General features: G+C 45.2%; 1 protein-coding gene across 1 annotated transcript; it reads left to right on the top strand.

The window, feature by feature from the left end:
* The first annotated feature begins 436 nt into the window (after positions 1 to 436).
* jazf1a (JAZF zinc finger 1a) lies at positions 437 to 13,996 on the top strand. The gene is made up of 5 exons (XM_030409925.1): positions 437 to 749; positions 8,669 to 8,741; positions 10,451 to 10,647; positions 11,911 to 12,080; positions 13,685 to 13,996. The coding sequence occupies exons 1-5, from the start codon at positions 635 to 637 to the stop codon at positions 13,859 to 13,861; spliced, it is 732 nt and encodes a 243-aa protein (XP_030265785.1). The 5' UTR covers positions 437 to 634; the 3' UTR covers positions 13,862 to 13,996.
* The last annotated feature ends 1,134 nt before the right edge of the window (positions 13,997 to 15,130 follow it).

Raw genomic sequence — 15,130 nt, 5'->3', positions numbered from 1 at the left:
ATATTTAATTTGGATCAATGGCCTCACTGACTAGCTCTGATGCTATTAAAGTCTGTTTCACCATAAAGTAGGTCAATATAGTTAAGAAAAAATAAATATAGAGATAAATAAGAATCAATCACCTGCACAAACTGTGGAATGTATCCTTCATTGAGATGTGATGTTGTTATTAAATTAATACATGTGAACAAACTACTTTAGTTCTGCTTGATCTATATAAGAACACGAAAATAGAACAAATCAATAAATCAGATTATGTTCCTGCACACTCCTGTTTACTCTGTTTTGCATATGCGTCGGTGTTTATTTGTATGATTCATGCAAACGTGCTCAGATTGAATGAAAACGTCTGATGTCATCTTTAATGTCACCGATCCAGATCCCCACAGGTAGGCAGGTCGTGACGTAGGCTGCCACCAGCCAGCCAGCCCTCCCCCCATCCCCACCCCCACCGTCCCGCCTGCCTCCCAGCTGCGTCCGCCGCTGTCCTGTCTGGCCGCCCGGTGTCTGCTCCGCCGCTCCGCGCTCTGCGGCGCTCCCACCCCGAACCCGACGACTCTGCCTCCGCCTCGTTCACCGCCCCGGTCCCCCCCTCCCCATCTATCCGCCCGGTGAATGCACCAGCGCCGCAAACATGACGGGCATCGCCGCCGCTTCTTTCTTCTCCAATTCCTGCAGGTTCGGGGGCTGCGGTCTCCAGTTCGAGACTCTCGCCGAGCTCATCGTCCACATCGAGGACAATCACATCGGTGAGTCGGGCCGGAGGGGGGAGACGGAGCCTGGCAGCTAGCTGCTGTTAGCTAGCTGCCAGGCTAGTTAGCCGAGCGCACCGACAGGCTCGGGGTTTGCATTCCGCTATTCCTGCCGCTCGCTCTCCGTCGAGGCTCGTCGGAGTGCGAGTTATAATCAGCAGCAGGACTTTAAATGTCTTGAGAAACACTCTTTTCTGCTGGAAAACGAGTGACCGGCTTGTTGGACGCTGCGTTAGCCGCGATAGTTAACCTTTCTGCAGCGGTAAGTAGAGGGCCGCGTAGGTCGCATAGGTGTAACTAGCATTACAGCGGCTCCACGGCTAACTGTGTGTGTGTGTGTGTGTGTGTGTGTGTGTGTATTTACGTTTACGCCTCCAGGCCTGATCAGACACACACACACACACACACACACACACACACACACACACACACGGTTTGTGTATTGAGCTGCCAGGACGTCTGTCAGGTTTGTCACCTCTCGTGAGGCGTTCAGGTGTCACTTAATTATCTCTGCCTGTTATCCTTCTGCTGAGTGAAGTTGTTCATTCAGATGGTTGTTTTTTCCTCCCACATGCACAAGATTCAACTTGTTGCACCACTTAATTCAGTAAAGCTTCTTATTATCACATTTTTATTATGGAATTGTACAAAGTCAGTCATTAAAGCAGCCTAATAAACACATTAGAGGTGCTTTATTGGGACACATATTGGTGGTAATTGATACATTTATCAAATTACTGTTCAATGAATGACAAATGTGGCTCCTCAAGAAAAACAGCATTTGTTTTAATCACAGGTAACTAATGTCTTATACCTGTATGCTTCTTTTAGATGCAGGCACAGCTGACAGGTTGTTATTTTGTTATGTCAGCTGCATTAAGGCGTGCACATTTAATCAAAAATATTATAGAAATTGCAAGAGCCTAGAGGCAAACGTGTGTGTGGTGCTACAGAACAAGGTCCCGGCCTTTAAATCTCATCCTCCAGATGTTAGAAAACATGTTTATCTGGTACAGAGACTCCAACAAATGTAGAATGCCAAAACGATTATTCCCACTATTTGCGATATCATATCTCAATTGCAATCTGTACAAAAAAAAAAAGTCATTATTCTGTGTACTTCACTCTGCAGGCCTAATTAGTATTACCTCGTTTTGGATGCTGCTGATTGCCCCTGAAAAGATCATTCAGATGCAGCCTCATTAGCACCCTGCACGTTTATGCTTGTTAAATGTTTAGCACTTTATCAGGCGCAGATCAAACGCTCCCTTCTGCGGCGCCCTCCGATAGATTGACCTGCAGTCCGCTGTAGCGGGACGACACTGCGGGAGAATCTCTGGAGTCGTGAACCAACAGAACACTCCAATAATCGCTCACAAAGTTGATGTGGGCTAATCATTATTTGTGGTGTGTATCCATCCTCGGAGGCTGTTTGGAGCGATGGGGGTGAGGGCGGGCGGGCAGGGGGGGGGGGGTAGAATGGGATGCTTCATTGAGCCAGTCTCCATGGCAACGGGCCGTCTGTAAAGGGGTTTTTGGAGGGGGCATTATATTTGGCTGAGTTATCGCACACCTGCTGTCTCACTAACAAAGTGGCTGTGGTGAGGACGGTGTCACATCATGTGCGCAGCAGGACTGATGTGCCGCTGAGGTTTTTAAAAAAAAGATTAAGTTTGTGGGTGAGGAGAAAGTGGAGCGGTGTGGGTGGTGGCAGTGCTGTGGTCCTGCCATATGCTCCATGGATAGCTTGCAAATGAGCCAAAAGAGGGGGGAGGTCATCTTTGTGAATGGCCATTTTATTTTTCTTACCTGTGGCAGTGTGTGCCCCAGTGTTTCCCCAGATCAGTAAACAGATTCAAGATGCACGCTGACTGAAAGGCATGAAATGATTTAGTGTTTTTCGCCCCGAGGACGCTGATATATGACCCATCTGGCTGTTTGACCTTTGACCCCAGCTGCCAGCTGAGCAGACCGGCGGTTTCCCGCTCAGATCACTTGGATTAATGAGTTTCCCCTCTGCTCGCTTCAAGATCAGTCTAATCAATACGGCCCACAGATCAGTTACCACGGGGATCAAAGTGACAGATGGAGGGGATCGAGGTGGAGGACGGGGGGGGGGGGAGGAGGGATATCGGCATTTAGCTTTGATTCCCCCCCTACTTTTACTTTTGAAATTGCGCTGCAGTGTGTGATCAACAATCAATCAAAGGATAAGTGAATGTGATCTTCTGAGCTGCTCCCTGTGGGGCGTCACATATGAGCAGTTTGAGGCTTTGCAGATAACAGATTGCCGTGATTGTGGTTCAGTCCTGCGGTGTGCACACAGATGATGAAGAAGCAGCAGCAGCTCGCAGTGAATCAGACCGTCCAGAGGTGACAACAGGCTCGTGGTGTCGGACATAAATAGCGGTGAAAAGTGAGTCAGTGGATCTCAGGTCAGGGTGCAGAAATCAGTGTGGGCCTGTGCTAGAAACAGATTTACATAGGCTGTGCTGCCCTCTTGTGGCAGGTCCTGCTCTGTGCGGCCAATCAAAAAATGTCTGTTGTTCTGACTCTGGTTTGGCACGCTGTGTTTTGTTTATGTGGCGCTGCAATTGTTGACCATCTGGTTGGTTATTAATTGTTTAGTCTATAAAAGTCACACGAGAGAGTCACAAATGTCATAAATGACAAAGAAAAGCAGCAAATCTTTACATTTAAGAAGCTCGAACCAGCAAATGTTTGACTTTTTAGCTTGAAAAATGACTCAAATAATAAATGATCTTTCTTTCAAATGACTAATCAACTAAACAACCAACCTCTAGTGTCTTGTATCTCATTCGAAGCAGGAAACAGACCAGTAAACCTCATCGCTGTCTCTTCTGATAATCTGATAAAATGCAAATCCTGACCATGACCTCATCCTACGAGGAAAGATTGCAGCCTTCCAATAACATACGCGTAATGTTTAGATTACAGTTAAATACAGAAAGGAAGTGGGTTCGGCGAACTGTGTTTACTGTGATGTTTGGTTGTTGACGGAGGCTTTGTGCGGCGGCTTTAGGTAAGGTCTGAGGAATGTAGTGATGTCAGCCTGGCCTGCCCGGGTGCACGGCAGCGCTGCGCAGCACAAGCACATACCTGCCTCTTACCTCACCAAACAGGAGCCGAGAGGGAGGGGGAAAGGTGGATAGAGATCAAAAATGGGGACGAGGTTTAAAAGAGAAGTTCAGAAGGGAAAAATAAGGGTGTGAGCGCAGGGAAATCCCAAACACCTCGGCTTTGTTTGGACGGAATTTATGTGGATTCATTTATTTCTCTGCTCTGTATTTTTGGTTTTACAGATATAATCAGAGGTTGAGGTGTGACCTGACGTGAGGAGTCAGGTCATCATCGGGTTGCGATAATGCAGGCGCTGCTGAAGCATGCAGATAATTAACCAACTGTAACTTTTAGAGATGTAATCATTCAGCCCACAGGCAGCGTTTGGCTGCGTTCCTCCATCTATCTGCTCAGGTTCAAAGAAAAAGGCAAATACAATATGAAGGAGCAGTTTTGACCTGTCTGTCACTAACAGGCTTCTTCCTGCTGTTGTGATTTCTGTCAATCCCAATATAATTGCGTAGGTATGGCGGTTTGGGTGAATTCCCAGAATTTGTCTGTGCACAGTTTGTTGGTTGTTGCCAGCAGGGATGAGTAATTACTGAATATTATTCTTTATCGACTGTATTGACAGGTGAAATCATTAGTCGGGGACTTGATCTTCAAAGCTCAGATGTTCAGTCAATAAATTAAGAATGTGAAGATATGCTGCTTTGCTTTGTCTTACATCATATTAAGATAATACCTTTAGGAAACAAGGCGCTTTGAAGTTGTCACCTTCGACTCTGGGAGCATGATATGGTTTTTTTCTTTCAGTCGATGCTAATAACTGATAATTACCTGCTTCTCGAGGCCGATGTCGACACGCTAACCGATAATTAAAGTTCCTAACCTGTGGTTTCTGAACGGCTGGGGGTAAGAAAGGCAAAGATGGAAGACTTAATGTTCCGTAGCTCAGATCAGATTTGTTGTGTTTTGCCTCATAGTTGTTCAGTCTATAAAAGGTCATACAAACCACTGTGACAGTCGAGGCTGACTTCTTCTTTTTTGTCTGACCAGCAGTTTAAAATCTCAGTAATTCAGTTTACAATCATTTTAATAATTGGACTAGTCTGCCAGTTGACAACATACTGTTTCATACATCTACTATATTTTAATTGTGTAAGTCTGTAAAACCCCCTTAATACTGACTAAAACCGAGTAGTCCAGCCCAAAGCTCCAGATTGTTTCCCATCCCACTTTGAGAGGTGTGACACAGGAAGGAGTGTGTGTGTGTGTGTGTGTGCATGTGAGAGAGTGTGTTCACCATACTTCCCAAATGACCTGTCAGGGTGTAGCGGAGCAATTAGAGGATTGGCATCCCGACCTGGAAACTGCAGACCCTCTCTTTTCACGCTACTCGTACACACAGTCACACAGTTTGCCTTTCGGAAGTCGCCGGGCCCGAGCGCCCCGCCGAGCCCTGGGAAGTGTAATTACAGAGAAGTTTGCCTTTTCCCCCACCCATATCCCCCCCTGCTCCTCCTCCGCCTCTCCTCTCCGCTCCTCTCCCTCCATCCGGTTGCCTGCTGCTCTAGAAACACGTTAAAATACTCTCTGTGGCTTAATTAGCAGGCTGCAAAACAAGCCGTGCATTCTTGGCCTGGTTTCCACACATACGCACAGACCTGTACACATGTGTACATCCAGGCAGACTCATGTGTTCAGCAGGGGGCAGCAGTGCACCGCTGGTCAGAGATGGACGCCTGTGTCGAAGGGAGTGGAGCAGCTGTTGATTGGTCCCCGCTTTTAATGACAGGAATGCTAATTAGAGAGATATTTATAGACCCCCGAGATCCTGAAGTGTCTGGAAAACGCACACGGAGTCGGCTGCTGTCAATGCTGAATGTGTACTGTAGGTTGAATGTGAAACTTCCGATATTAGACCAGTTAAAATTGGTATTCATGTAGCTTACTCTGTGTGTGTGTGTGTGTGTGTGTGTGTGTGTGTGTGTGTGTGTGTGTGAGTGTGAGTGCAGGAGGGATCAGCAGTGTGTTAGCTTCCTGTCCTGCGAGGTGAGCGGAAGTCGTAAAGCCGCTGAACATTTACTGCAGCGCTCTCTCTCTCTCTCTCTCTGCACCTGGCTCACTCCATTTCCACAAACACCCCACCTCCCCTCCTCACACACACACACACACACACACACACACACACACACACACACACACACACACACACACTTACCTCACCTTAAAGCAAAACAACCTGAGCTCCTTGTACATCCCGTGCCGTCGTTTCTTCTTTCTTCTTCTTCCTGCTTATACCTGGCCGTCAGACATTCACCTCAGTGACATCATTGGATATCTTCACAAGTACACAAACACACGAGGTGTGGTGTGTGTGTTTGTGTACTTGTGAAGATATCCTATGATTTGTAAGAAAATGTCTTGAGTCTTTGGGTTTTGGACTGTTTGTTGTACAGAAGAAGCCATTTGATATCTTGTAAACTGTATTTTATCGACTAAATGTTCGACCATGAACACGATCAGCAGATTAATCAGTAATGAAAATAAAGGCTGGTTGCAGTTGTTGTTCTTGTTCTGCTTCCCTCTGAGCGTTGTGATTGTGAATCAAACAAGTTTGGGATAAACACTCTTCCTCGGACAGAGCAAGCAATTTAAAGATTCCGAGTTAGGCTTCGTTTAGAGATGCACTGATCAACCGGGCAGGAACCAGAACTGGACCCTCGATGACCGACAACCTGCCGTTCACTGTCAGATAAATCCGATTCTGTGCCCGTCACATTTCCATTAACCCAAAATATGTGACCTTGTTTCATTGTCAGCTCAGCTTGAAGGTCTTCTTCTGTTTTTACCTTTCAAAATAAGAGTCCCAGAATACAAAGTGTAAATGCTAAGTAAGAGGCCATTAAAATAGCTTACAATGTGTTATTTTATTAGTTAGTACTTAGTCACTGTTTTATTACAAACATGCAGTTGTATTTCCCCTTTAAAGAAGGTTAACAAAATGTTTTTGTACGCTGGTAATTTCAGTCTTTTGAGCTGAAATCTGAATTGGCCAAGAGGAATGCAACCGTGCACCTCTAGCTCTGTTCACTGAAATTTTATAGATGTCGAGGTTCGAAATGAAACTTTAAGTAAATCAGTTAATCGACAACGTTAACCTGCAACTGTTTTGATAACTGTCTCGTCGTTTCAGTCATTTGCCTGAGCAGTAACACAAACTCTCCATGCTTCAGCTTTCAGGTTCTGCTGCTCCTCTTTGTTGTATACAACAGAAAATTAGATATTTATGGGTTTGAACAAAGCGACCATGTGAGATTATAACAGATGACGGTTAGACTATTTTCTGATATTTGAAAGCCAAAACTAAGAATCAATTAATCAAGTGATTGTAAAAAGTAAAGTTTTATGTCTGACACAATGTTGTCTGAGGTTTTGGGTCGTTGTAAGAAAGGTTGTCTTCGTTTTAAGAATATATTTAAAGACTTAGAAAGATTTTGGCATGTTAGAAAATGATTTAGGGGAGGTCAGACTTCACTGTCGGGTCTCATGTTCCAACAGTGATGTAGGTCGATGTGTGTGTGTGTGTGTGTGTGTGCGTGTGTGTGTGTGAGTGCGCGCTAATGCATTTGCAGAGCGCTCTGGTCTCTACATCAGAGCAGCAGGTAGGATTATTAAGGCTCAGCTATAAAAGACTGTCAAAGACCTCCTCTGTGGACCACCTCAGTGTGTGTGTGCCTCTGTGTGTGTTTGTGTGTGTGTGTGTGTTTTTATAGATGCATTCCCCTGCCATCTTTTTTCACCTCCTTGCCTTTTCCATGTTTTCACATATATCTTCACATGTATAGAAGGACCGGGCAGCGGCGGCGGCAGCAGCAGCAGCAGCAGTGCACATTTTCCTGGAGGTTGTTTTCCTGTTTGCTGTTCTTCTCGGTGTTTTCCTGCACTGTGGGAAGTCTGCATTCTTTTTTAATTACGAGGTGTGAAAACCTTAAAAAAAACCCCAAAGGGCTAAAAAGGTCAACACACACTCAGGATTAACTCAAAGGGAGCATCCAGGAGTGTGTTGTTGATCGTACAGAGATGATCCAGTTCTTGGATGTGAATTGCGATACATCTGCCAGCTATTACATATAAAGCTGCAATTACACACACACACACACACACACCCACACACATATACATGCATACAGACACAGCCATGCACGCCATGGCTGGCGAGTGTTTGAGTGTGTCTCCCCCCTGTTTGTTCCCTTGTTGAACACTTGATGGCACTGGTACTGCACAGATGCAGCCACCCGCAGTGTTTTCATGCACACTTGCCCCTGTTTTCCAGGGGGTGGGAGGTGGGGCTTTGAAGTTAACACTGCTCCCCTCAGGCTCTGGAAGTCGCCTACTGTAGTGTGACTGACTTAGCAAGTCAACTGGAAAAAAAAGCATGTGTGTGTTTGGAGCAACACACTGTGCACATTGATCACAGCGTCCGAGGTGCTCTTTCACTCTCGGACAAGTTTCTCCTTTTGCCACATTCAGACCTCGGCAATGATTAAGTAGTCTTGGGAACGGCATTGGCTGTAAATTACAGAGAGGCTTGGCGCTGGCATAATAATGCGCTGCTTATGAAAGTATCCGAAATGTATCTGCAGGCTCACGCATACTATGGAGTAACACAGAGGAGGCAGTGTGAGAAACACACAGCAATCTATCAGCCAGTCTGGCAGGAAGAATAGATCTATGAGTCAGCTCCTCACTGCGAGCATTCACACAATATTTTCCCTCCACACGAAGCGGTGATTAATTTGTACGTCTCTCTCGCTGTCTTTCTCTCTCAGACACAGATCCGCGGGTCCTGGAGAAGCAGGAGCAACAGCAGCCCACCTATCTGGCCCTAAGCTACATCAACAGGTAAACACACACACACACACACACACACACACACACACACACAGAGACACACACAACACACACACACGAGCAAAGGCTTCTGTCCATAGAGGGCAGCATAGCTCCACCGGTGAAAGACGTGTTTCTGTGTGAGAGTTTGCACATGTGGCTTGCGGGGAGCAGCTCAAATGACTGATGCCTTCCCATAGACACAGCTGTGACTCATCCACAGACCAGCACAGCAAACCGCACAAGACAATCACTCCTGACTCCACGCTAATGGCACAGCCGAAGGCGCCTTTTCAGGATTACAGCATATGTGTGTTTTTTGTGCGGTGAACCGATGTGTCACTTGCCACTCAGTCCCCTGCTAAATCACACCAGCGTCGAGAATAATAACGGTGAAAACAGAGAGAGCGAGAGAGGACGAGGTTTGTTTTCTGTGGTCATTGTTCAAGTGGCGAGCTTGTAAATGTCAGAGACATTCGCTGCACAATGTTGTGAGGACTGCAGCTCAGTTATGTCTTGTCCAACCTCAGACTTCCCACTCGTAGTGTTCAGAACAGCCAGAATCAGATGACATAAAACCTTAAATGCTCCCGGTAGAGCAACAAACAACACCAGAGAGAGTGAGACAGCAGGTCTGTGAGTGACAGGGACAAAAGAAAATCAGCCCAGATTATCAGGTGGCTGTGGAGTCCACAATATCTAAACTTGAGCTATTTAGCTGCTCATCAAGTACAAGAAATTAATTAAAAAAGAAGTTCCGAAGTATCATTTTAACCTACCTACATGTATAACCTTGAACTAACTGGTCTACAATGTCGTTCGATTCAATGCAAAGACTAGCAATCTAATAATATTCTGTAAAAAGCCTCCAGCTCTCTTTACAGTTAAGGTTTAAACATCAGTAACGACATATACGACTGAATATTTAGACTTTATAATATTAAAAAATAAGATTATAGTGGCCCCCGGTTGCATCAGTCCCCTGTACAAATGTCCTAAATGCCAGTTTAGAAGTGCAGAATATAAAAATACCACAGTAACAGTCTTTATTAATTAAAAAACTGTAAATGAGGCTTTTGTTTTTTTGCAGTCAGCTGATCAGACGGGTTTCAAACAAACCTGAACTCATTCGGGAGGAAAAACAAACTTGATTCGTATCCAAACTGTTCGTCGTAAACATCTATCACAGCCTTAAACTGACATACTGCTTCAGTTTCATTACAACTTATGATTATTATTTTCATTGTTGATCAATCTCTTGGGTATTTTCTTGAATAATCAATTAGTTGTTCGGTTTATAGCATGTCAAAAAGTGGTCGAAGCCCAAGATGACGTCATTGACGATATTGAGTTTACTGTCACAGAGCAGTGAAGAAACCCATAACGGAATCTGAGAATGTTGACAATTATCCTTCAAAAATGACTCAAACTAATCAATCAATGATCAGGATATTTGGTGATGCGTTTAATAGCTGACAGCTCACTGGTTAATTGATTTATTGCTGTAGCTCTAAAAACAGATTCCATGACAGAAACAATGGCCGATGAGAATAAGACCCAATAATTATCCTTTAAGTTATACTCTGATAAAAAGCAAAGTTTCCAATGGATTAAAATATTGAATATATTTCTGGGATAACGTTTGTCACTGCTGTTGGTTCACAAGCATGAGCTGCCCACGCTGACATCAACATGGCTGACCGCTCTCTCCGTGTCATCAGGTTCATGACGGATGCGGCGCGCCGGGAGCAGGAAACCATGAAGAAGAAGGCCACACCCAAGCTATCCCTGTCCATCACTGGCGGAGTGTCCAGGAACAGCACGGCCACGCCTCCTCGCCACACCAGCGGTAACCTGACGCCTCCCGTCACGCCCCCTATCACCCCCTCCTCCTCCTTCCGCAGCAGCACACCCACAGGTACGACAGGTGTGTGTGTGTTGAAATGTGTGCTTGAGACGAAGAAAGACGGATTGCGTGTACCTGTCGAGTGAATGGGGGGCGTTGGAGCTGACTATTGCAAATTAAGCCTGCTGGCGGTAACAGAAGAGAAGAGGGCTTCCAGTTGTTGTCGCACCATCAGAGGCACACTTGTCAGATTCATACGGCGTACAGATGAGCAACAGATGAAGATATACACATGAATGTAATGCAGCGTGTTCCACAACTGGCGACTGAGCACAAATATTCACATCGTAACGAAGAGCACGAGCGAGCTCACATTTGATTCAGCAATACAAGCTGGAAATCACTCAAATCAACTTTATTTACTCGTCAAATATCTGAATCGTGAAGAAAATCAGCGTCAGGAGAGTGTAGAGACTGAAACCCCAGCCCCTCTCTACTGCTGTGTGTGTGTGTGTGTGTGTGTGTGTGTGTGTGTGTGTGTGTGTGTGTGTGTATGTGTTGTTTGTGTGTTGGGCTTGGTGGCCCCTGCAGTGAGCAGACCAGTCAACACTCTGCTAATTACATAGCAGCTGTCACACGGTGTGTTCATTGGGGCCGTGTGTTGCACAGCCCAGAAGCAGATGTCCAATTCCAGCCCAAATGGTTCCAAACGTAGTGTTAGGTCTGGGTACACACACACGCACACACACACACACACACACACACACACACACACACACATTCACACGCACACGCCCTCTTTTGACATGTGCCAGGGTGCCATCCATTTCCTCATGCTGAGGTGCAGCATTTCCTGTGAGATGGTGGGGGGTCAGTGTGGCCTGTGTGTGTGTGTGTGTGTGTGTGTGTGTGTGTGTGTGTGTGTGTGTGTATGTGTGTGCACGCATACATGCGAGTGGAAAATGTTCTGCACTTAGCAAAGCACTTTTTCCAGGCTAAGCAATGGGGATCACTCCCACTTAATGATCTCTTTCTGAGTGCCAATCCCTGGGTTTTGACTCACAGGCACGCACGCACACACACACACACACACACACACACACACACACACACACCCACACACACACACACACCCCACTGCTGTTCAGTGACATGTGGGCTGCTAATGAATCAAAGCCAGAGCAGAATATAGAGAAAACTATTAATAAAAGTCCCATATTGTTTCTGTTTGGTAAATTCCCAAGACATGATGTGCTACTGGGTATGTCCCCATCCATATTTCATCCGGACTGACTAGTGGATTTTTTGTTCTGCGTGTCTCCGTCGTGCCTCCAGGCAGTGAGTATGACGAGGAGGAGGTAGACTACGAGGAGTCGGACAGTGACGAGTCGTGGACCACAGAAAGCGCCATCAGCTCCGAGTCCATCCTCAGCTCGATGTGCATGAACGGGGGAGAGGAGAAGCCGTTTGCCTGCCCCGTCCCCGGCTGTAAGAAGAGATACAAGGTAAGGCCCGTCCAGAGTCAGGAGACGAGGTTTCAGACCAGCACGCCCAAAACCACACTGGAGCTTTTGTCTGACTATCACATGTTATTCAGAAAAGTGCAATATAAATCCTGAAAGTCGTGATTAGAGGCAGTGATAAATGTATCATAGTATATTTGCTTTGGTTGAATTATATTACAGCTGGTAACAAAAGCCTCATTCAGCTTGAAGTCCCCGCTCTTTGACAAATGGACACTGTGGGAACATAACTCTCCTCTGCCCTTTTCAGGCCGAAACAGTGACGTAGGATAAAGCCGTATTTGTTGTTGATCTGAGTCCACATGTGTTAGCCAGCCGGACTTTAAAATGGACTGTGTGAGAGTTTTTACTAAACTAAAGAAGGATAGTTACCAGTCAGATCAGCAAACAGAAACAGGGATGGTTAAAAGCTACCACAGATAGATGGAATGTAGATTTAATAAAATCAACATGATAGATTAAACAGTATAATGATTGTTACGCTACAGTCACACTGTTCTGGATGTTTACGAGTCATAAATCCTGTTCTTCTTAAACGTGTTGTTTGAATGTGACTTGCAGCTGTTTCCAACTGTCATGTTTTCTAGTGTCAGATTTCTCAAAGTAAATGGCAGGTAGAGGTTCAGAATCCTGTTCAGTGTTAAAGCTACTACACGTTAGCTTAGCTTAGCATGGAGATTAGAAAAACTGCTGGCCTGGTTCAGTCCAAAGTCAGCAGGCTTAGCTGAAGTTGGCATCTTGTTGCTAACTTGTTGCACTTGTTTCCTTTTATCAGACATAAATGCTTTATAATTCACATGTGGGGTATTTACTGACATACTTAATGTTGTAGAACAAAAAGGGAACGTAAGTCGGTACTCTGCTGGAAAAAACAGATTAGACCAGCACCAAAACACAACATATGCTGGTCCTGCTAGTGACTGGTCACCACCAAGACCAGTATGTTGTGTTTTGGTGCTGGTGTTTTTTCCAGCGGGGTAGCTGAGACTCAGTTTCAAAGGGCACATCATTTGAAAGATGCGGTCTACGAATTTGTTGCATTCACCACAAAGGCGGACGAGCTGAGAGCTGTTACGTGAGATGGAATAGTTTATGGGGAGTTTCCAGATGTCCGTCACCGGCTGTCCCTGACCTTACCCTCGCTGCTGCCTAGCAGGCTTGTCACCATTGTCCCTTGTTTTGTTTACATTTGAATCATTAGCATTTCAAGTATCTTGAATATGTGTTTGTATTTACTTTTAATATTTACATTTAAAAGTGACGTCCTGGCTCTTTGCCTTGATGTCAGAAAGTTTTGTTACATTTTAGAAGTGCTGCTAGGTTTTCTGACCCTTCCACAGAGCCAGGCTAGCTGTTTCCATCTGTTTAGAGTCTTTATGCTAAGCTAACCATCTTATTTGAGAGTGGATTGGGACACCTCTACTTACAAGTCTGTTTTAGCGCTCTGGTTAAGCGGTGTAGCCATGGGTTAATAAAACATCATCTTGTGACTGCAGTCTGGTATGAAATGGTCGAACAACAAAGACTTGTGTATAAGAAGTGCACTCACAACACCATGATCTGTCTCCTCATCCTCGTCCCTTCAGAATGTGAACGGTATCAAGTACCACGCCAAGAATGGCCACCGCACGCAGATCCGTGTGAGGAAACCCTTCAAATGTCGCTGCGGCAAGAGCTACAAGACCTCGCAGGGCCTGAGACACCACACCATCAACTTCCACCCGCCCGTCTCCACCGAGATCCTGCGCAAGATTCAAGGCTAGAGGCCGCGGCCACACAGGTCAACGACCCCAAACAGAGCCCTATCCTGACTGTCCTTACCCGACCCTTTTATATACCCTCCCCACACACTAAAGGATCAAGTGCATGCTTTAAGTTCTCATTTAGTTTTTTTTTTGGTCATCTTTTCTGTTTGTTTTATATATTTTTTTTTTCTATCCATGTTATATCACTTGTATTTTAAAAAACAAAACAAATGTATCTTTGTAGTATTTTTAATGTTGTACATTTGCACATTCGTATATGCTATCACGTTCCTTTTTTTCTATTGTTTGACTGACATAAGGTGCTAACTGTAAAAAACAGAAAGAAAATAGACAAAAAAACAAACGACATGAAAGAAGAGCGGGGGAAATGTAGAAGAAGGGGATGTGAAACAGGAAGCGTAAGCAAGTCCCGCCCCTTTTTGAAGTTGACGTCAGCGCTGATCTGAGCTCAGCCGTCGCTACGCTCTCTTTCCACTCGCTGAGTTGGCTGATCTCAGATCTGTTCCTTGGCAGTGACTTCTGGGGCTGAAGCGCGAGAGTTAAGTTATACTTTAAATAGATATATTGATATATAAACAATAGATATGTATGTGTACATAAAAATATATAAAAGTATTCATGAGCATATACATAAATAGTTACTTTATTTTCAAGCTTTATTTTATATATTTTTGTCAGTGTTTTTAGATAGCGTTTTTTTCTATGTATCAATAAGTGTTCTTTTTATTTCCTGTATTTGCTGAGAGGGCCGGTGGCGTCACCTCAGAGCTCCAACAGCTGGCTGACTTTAGGTTCAGAGAGTTTCACTTCCTGCAGATTAGGAGCCTTTTTGGTTCGGACCCGCTCCGAACCGATGTTTTTGCTGTTGATCTGGAAAGGACGCTCAACGCTGAACGTATTAGAACCCGGCCCAGGCCAGTAATCCAGATCTTCAACATTTCATCCCCACGGGAAGCCATCCATGTATTTCATATCTCCAGTGTTTCCTCGTTCAGAGTGCCAGAGCTGTGAGACTTAGCCGTGAAAACAGGTTAAGCACCATACTGTATTCCAGTTGCCAAGATCTTTGATTTTGTTTTTCCATGATTGTTGCCAACAGCTCTCCACTGCCAAACATTGACCATACCATGTGCCTGATGGGGGGGAGGGATGGGGGGTGGGGGTGGGGAGGACGCCTAACGCGTGGCAATGATTTTCTTCTTCGGTGCGCGTCCAAAACGTGCGGATGTACTTCGACGGAATGTTTTCGTGCATGCTTTCTGTGTC

The sequence above is a fragment of the Sparus aurata genome, chromosome 3 (assembly GCF_900880675.1).
Source record: "Sparus aurata chromosome 3, fSpaAur1.1, whole genome shotgun sequence".
Classification (NCBI taxonomy): Eukaryota; Metazoa; Chordata; class Actinopteri; order Spariformes; family Sparidae; genus Sparus; species Sparus aurata.
This window is presented reverse-complemented; position numbering and strand designations above follow the sequence as displayed.

Coding starts and splice junctions, on each gene's coding strand:
- jazf1a (XM_030409925.1), top strand. CDS start 635: ATGACGGGCATCGCCGCCGCTTCTTTCTTCTCCAATTCCTGCAGGTTC. Junction 750..8,668: donor CATCGAGGACAATCACATCG/GTGAGTCGGGCC, acceptor TTTCTCTCTCAG/ACACAGATCCGCGGGTCCTG. Junction 8,742..10,450: donor GCCCTAAGCTACATCAACAG/GTAAACACACAC, acceptor CCGTGTCATCAG/GTTCATGACGGATGCGGCGC.